General features: G+C 31.6%; 1 protein-coding gene across 1 annotated transcript; it reads left to right on the forward strand.

Annotated features, from left to right (window-relative positions):
• Positions 1-1585: 1585 nt before the first annotated feature.
• On the forward strand, positions 1586-6146 carry LOC108741930 (the record flags this gene model as incomplete). Its single annotated transcript, XM_018476904.1, has 13 exons — positions 1586-1832; positions 1895-2078; positions 2158-2306; positions 3007-3185; positions 3245-3367; positions 3463-3590; positions 3868-3977; positions 4218-4410; positions 4522-4641; positions 4730-4828; positions 4886-5152; positions 5553-5800; positions 5890-6146. Coding segments are annotated over exons 1-13 (2105 nt in total), but the record flags the coding sequence as incomplete, so codon positions are not given.
• Positions 6147-6763: the final 617 nt, after the last annotated feature.

Consider the following 6763-nt stretch of genomic DNA (forward strand, 5'->3'; position numbering starts at 1 on the left):
CTAAAATTAATTTTTTTAATGCAATTTGTTATTCGTATATTTTCTGTTAATTATAGCTGTTTAGTGATGCAAAAATTAATTACTTAAATAAGTTAAAATTAAAAGACTTTTTTTACTAAAATGTATCTAATTAGTAATTACAATCTTCAATACATAGTATTTATTTTTAACTTCAAATTAAATGGTTTATTTTTCAATATAAATTGAATGTAAGATCTAAGGTTTTTATACTAATGCTAAAAGAAAATCAAGAATGGGATAAAAATTGTCTTAAAAATGTATTGGAAATCTTTTCCATGTTTGTAAAAAATAGGATTATAAAAAATTAAAAATATCTACTGCCAAAGGTTGTCCCCATAATTTTTAAATACTTTTACGTATACATGTACAATAAAACCATTAATACTAATTAAAAATCTGTTCAGTGCTAATACAAAGGCTCTAGTGCATCCCTGAAAAGCTATCGTCATCATAAGACCGATTGATTACGACACACACATCCACTCTTGCTGCCTATCCCAAACCAATCTTCACATTTCTCTAAAATCAGAACATTGCTAACCATTTGTGAACGGTGATATAGATCTAGAATCTAGTTCTTCCTCTGCCCCTCTGTGCTCCTGTTAGTTCATTTAACATTCGTGTTACTAGTTCTTTACGTGTAGGCAACCCACCGTACGTATAGATGCGTCAGGAGGCCTATAGTTGATTGTCTAAATTGTGCTAGTAACGAAGAATAGAATCTAGATCAAGAAGAGGGAAGAAGCGATTTAAGGGGCGATATAATAGTAAATGAGTTATAATTAATAATAGTAGTGTTATTAAAGATTAACTAGCGAAAATAAAATAGTAGATTTTTTATTATGCGACATATCCTACCATCCATATCTCTCCTCTTCTATATTGACTTCTATATGTCCATAGCGCCCTTTGGCCTCGTACTTTTTAAATAAATACCTCCTCGTCTCTATTTTTTTTTTCTATCCATGGTATTTTCATCGTACTCCTAATAACACCACATACAAAACGAAACTAAAAAAAGAACTTGATGATTTTATTGTGTTTATTATAGTATCAAGTGAATATATGGGAGTATAAAGGGGAAGATTTAATGAGGGTTTATGAAGGGTGTCGTCCCTTAAAACAAAACTCAAGCGAGATCACGATAAAAAAAGATAAAAATTAGTTCCAAATAAAATTGAAATCGTTTTTTAAAAAAACTCGAATGAAAAAACAAAAGTTTTTTTAACAGTCTACGGATTGATTCGATCCATGTTTGTAAAGTTCTGCCTACAAATTTTTCTTTATTTTCCCCCATGGCACACAAAAAGAGAATATCAATTAAAATAATTGGATTCTTGAAGGTGGAAATTGAATGTCTGTGTAAATTAAACGAAAGTTTTGATAGACTTTAAGTGAAAATTAAAGTAAAATACGTTTTGTTTTACTTCGAGCTTTCACAAACAACGTTACGTTACATCCATCAATCAACATGCAAGGATCAATATCACCCTGGTACCGAAGGGTACAAATATAAATATCATGCAAAGGAGATATTTTCTGATACAAAAGTTTCACTGACACGGTGACAGTATTGACAAGAAATCACAATGTCGAAAAGATGACAAAAACATTTCTTAAAAATCACGCACAAATTTCAAGTTAGTTTAACGATTTATTACAAATATACCAACGTGGAATTATAACTTTATTTTATTTTTATACAAGAGCGATAGTATTAATGATATATGAGTGATGTCCATGTAATTTAATTGGCAAAAATAATGGCAAGAAAATCGTTCCGCATTCAAGTCGAATTAGAGATACAATCTGTAAGTCTTTTTGAATATTACATTCGTTATTTAATTAAAAGTTTTAACATGAACCTTTGAAGGTAACATGTCCCGGTGTTTGGCTCTGTCCAAACGGGAAAGTCTCTTTGCAGGTGTACATGTTGGATTCATGTATTCAAACGGCACCCCTCGCACCGGTTTTTCCCCTGTTCATCGACGAACGTTTCGTATTTTACAAAACCTTCGCAAGCATCAACAAACTTGTTGATCTTCAAAGAACCTTTAGTAAGTCAGTTTTTCTAAACAAGAAAATAATTTTAAACGTTATTTTTCTTATCTTATTAATCGCAATAATTTATACAAGATAGGGAACATTTATATGCTGAGCTGATACAATGGCAAGATTGCGAGATGGGAAACGTTTTGTCCACTTTTGAAACGTCTTTAACAGATTTGCTTTTCCCGTCGTCTTGCGATGTTGATTTATTGATGGAACCAACACGAAATTATCCGGTAAATATTTATTCATTTCATTAAAGTAAACAGGGGGCCCAAAAAGTACGCAATATATTCATTGTAAGTTTATTCGAAACATTTTTCAAACAAAACTTTCTCCTTATTTTAATACGAGATCGTCTGTATTATCTAAATTTGATTTATTATACGGAGTGTTCAAAAACAGGAAAAAGAAGGTTTCGTTTAAATGGCACCCATGTGGAAATATCGCAAAAAATTACATAGACTTACATTTTGGAATTCTGAACAACTTTTTCCTATAACTTTTTTCAATTGGAGCCCTATTTCACATGGCTGCCATTTAAATGAAACGTTTTTTTCCCTATTTTTGAACACTCTGATAATAAATCAGATTTGGATAACATACGCGATTTTGTATTAAAATAGGGAATAAGTTTGGTCAAAATTTTTTGAATAATCATTCAGTTTAGCCGAAATAAATATATTACGAACTTTTTAGGTCATTTGACTCGAAAAAAACATTTGAATATCGGCGCGATTTTTTGTAAAGCCCCATATTTTTTTTCCTATAACAGTTGGAGTCATATTTCACATGACTGCCATTTAACAGAAACTTTATTTTTTCTATTTTCGAACACTATGTAGTGCTGGGCATAGTGCATACTTTTTGGGCCACCCTGTATATCTCTTATCATATTTGTACGAAAATATCCCAAAATTCGTATAATTATTTTAGGGAATCATTTCACCAAAAATAGAAATTTGTACAAAAACAACTATTGACGAAGTTTGTACTATGGATAAATGTAAACCAAACTCGTACGTTGTTAATCCTAAAACCATTTCATCCCAGCAATGTAGGGACGCATGTCCGAGACAACAAAAAAAAGTTTGTCACAGTGTCCCATATCACAGGTGAGATTCAGAATACATAATATAGGTAAAATTGTCTATTGTGGTATCAAATTTTTTAGGCAAAAAGTACTATGTGGCAAAGAAAAATCAAGACAAAATCAACCACAATTTTTCTCAACTTGTAAGCCCGATGATAGCTTAATATTACGAAAACCCCAGGGTATAGGTCCCAGTTGTTCATGGTAACCATTTACTTTTCACATTCGTCTCGTGTTTTTCGAATTTCAATTATTCCAGGCAATTAGCATATTGTTATTAATCGTAAGTTAATTTTTAGTGATGGCAAGAAAAAGGCTAGAAAAAAACCACTGAAAAGATTCCCACAAACAAAATTAAAAACACCCATTAGGAGGTCCTGCGCCGATGAGGAATTCCTTAAGTGTTTATCAAGTATTCCAAACCGAAGTAAGCTCTACTAAAAAAAAAAAAATGAATGAATAAACACGCTTGAGTTTCATTTTTTTTCTAATATCCCAAAACAAAATATGATTTCTTAACAAAAGAAAAAGATACATGTAAAGAACACGCACAAAGTTCATTGTTTTTTATCTTTCTAAACCGAAGCAGAACAAAATAAACAAAAAGGCATGCTCGATTTTCATTTTTTTTATCAGTGTAGAAGGAAAAAAGAATAACCACGTTTAAATTTATCAATTTTTTTATCTCCATTTGTTCTTTACAGCTCAATGCGGATGTGCTGATGGACATGAGGAGCCAAGCTGCCGAATATGCGAAAGTTACAAAAGACATTTCGACAATTTAGCGTCTCCGTGTCCTGCAACTGAGTCAGTGGTATGATAATTTGCTGTATCACTAAATCATTTTTCGTAACTGAAATAAAAAATGACACCCGTAATAGATCCAGCACCAACTATTCTTAGATTTTGTTTAACATCATTTCTACTACTCCGAGATCGTATTTTGTCATCTTATATGATGATACGAATTATATTTTCGTATTCTCGGCGAAACAGAAATATTTTAAATGTTTTTACTCATCTGTTTATTCGTCACGGTATTTCCAAAAAGTAGGATGAACTTAGAGGTAAGATCACAACCGAGAATAGATCCAGGGAGGACGTCCTTTCTAAGTTAAAAAGTGAAATAGAGCAGGATATTGACCAATTAATGTGTGCGAGGCCATGTACCCAAAGGAATTTTTTTTCGAATCAAATGAAAACGAGATCGGTGGCAAGTAACGAATTTGGAAAACGCATGTCAACGCGTGAGTACGTAAAAATTAGAAATAAACAGTTGAATAAAACAATTGCTGATTGTGGTTTATTATCAGTACGACTTGCCTTTGTTACATTTCTCTGTTGTTTTTTTTTTATAGAATTTTGTTGTAAACCGCGAAGATGCGTGTGTCCCAAAAATATGAGAAAAAAGCTTTCGTCCAAGAGTATTTGGGAGAGGAAAAACTTTGTTGGAAAGTACAGCCCGAAATGTAAAAAAGGTTGTGAAAAATAAACCCCCTGTTTGATGTTACTAAACACGTACCTTTTCTTAATTTATAATTTTTTTATCAAACCCTTGTCTTACAGATTTCAAAAAAGTAATACCCAGTATAAAATCATGCAAGGCGAAAAATAAAAGGGAACCTTCTGCGGAATGTTACAAAATCCCTCCCTGTTGCACAAAACGTAATGTTTCACTTATTTTAAAGCGTAATATCTTTCTCAAAAAAAAATTAATTATAGAAACGTTTTGCGATCGAATTTCTCCCCACGGCTCCATGATAGAAAACATGGAGTGTAATTTGCCACGCTCAAAAAGTTGCCAAAGCATGTGTTGCGATTCCCCGCTAAATTTGGACATTGATGATGACGACGAGTGTAATGCTTTGATATCAAAATATTGTCCTCAGAAAGAATTATGTCCTAAAGATAATAATAACACGTCATCTTCCTGGTTTTCTCCCAAAATTAACCTTACTGCTGACAACGAGATGCAATCGCAATCACTAGGTATCTACTCAAATAAAAAACAAAAAAGTGCCGAACAACAGCGTCTAGGCTCGTACTACTTTTATTTTATTTGTCTTTTTTTATCTTCGAAACTACTGTAGACAGTCGATAGTGTTGCCCACATCAAAAAACCACTGTTATATTAATAAAATAAACTGCATCGAACACGTCCGAACTCGTGTAAATTGTTCGTAATGCAGCGTTCACACTATCGACTGTCTTTTGTAGAAATGTGAGTGAAATAATTTAATTTTTCCACTAGAAATTTCGAAAATAAGGAGTGGAAATACAAATGGTTGAATTATTTCACTGTAGCGGCACCTTTTTCTTTTTGTACGGAACCCAGAAAATAACATAAAATTGCACACGACATTCTTTTTTCTTTTGCTTTTTCCAATAGGTTTGGATGTTTGTTTCGGAAAAAAATCTACTAGTTCAGAACCGCGCTTTTCCTCATTTTGCGTACAGAATGTGACCAACAATGATACAGAAAATCCCTTCAATTTAAAAAACGGAAAGTTTTTCTGTAATAAAAACCCCACTGATATACCAAATAGAATGGAACAACTAAACTGTTGCAAATCTCTTTGCAAATTCGATAGCAAAAAGGCGGCTAGAGGTTGTCTTAGCGATACCTGCAACACTGTGGTACTTCACTCTTTTTATTTAATACGATCCAAGTCCCTTTTTCTTTTATTTTTTTTCATAATGTCTATTTTACCTTTTTTGTTTTCTAGGGTTCTCGAACGCATCCTTTTCAAAAACAAATCGAATCAAGATCAAAATCCCCATGTTTAAAAGCCGATAGGGATACAGTTTGGTGTCCATATTACGGAACACCCTGTAGCTCAAATAAATTTAAAGATAGGATTAAAACCTTGACGGATATGACCCAGGATGGAACTTCAAGATCCAACTGTGCCGTTGCCAATAATTGTCCAATTACGTACTATGTCAACGATAGTGACGATTGTGATAACGATAACGCCAGCAGGTGAGACTGATATCAATTCTCTAACTTTAATCGTTTAAATTTTGAAAAATGTTTTAAATTTTCTTTTTTTTTTATCGTACCTATATTTTTTTAATATATTTGTGTTTGACTTGTGTGACCAAATGACCTATCTTAACGAGCAATGAGCAAATGCTGCAAGGACAACAGAAAGGTGTATACTTATTAAAATTTATGCGCCAAATTCTAATTGANATTTCATAATATACTTTAAAAATGTAAAAGGAATTTATATAAAACATTAATTCTACAATATTTTTTTTGTATATGTATGTAGCTACTGTATAACGTAATACTAATAAATACGAAAATAATTGATTAAAATATTTTAATTGTATACAGTTTGCTAATTTATTTCAAACAATATATAATGAATTGTATAAAATATTACATACAATTGTAAATACAATTCATTATAAATACTTTGAAATAAGCATTTTAGCAAAATGATGTGTACGATTAAAAAATATTAATTAATTATTTTCAAATATGTATATACCTTTCAATTTTTTTACCGTCAATTATTTACCATCATATCATGAGTTAAAATTTATCTAAATATGATGAGAAACATTGCTGCATGTAGTACAGTAAATCTT

The sequence above is a fragment of the Agrilus planipennis genome, unplaced genomic scaffold (assembly GCF_000699045.2).
Source record: "Agrilus planipennis isolate EAB-ADULT unplaced genomic scaffold, Apla_2.0 scaffold41, whole genome shotgun sequence".
NCBI lineage: Eukaryota > Metazoa > Arthropoda > Insecta > Coleoptera > Buprestidae > Agrilus > Agrilus planipennis.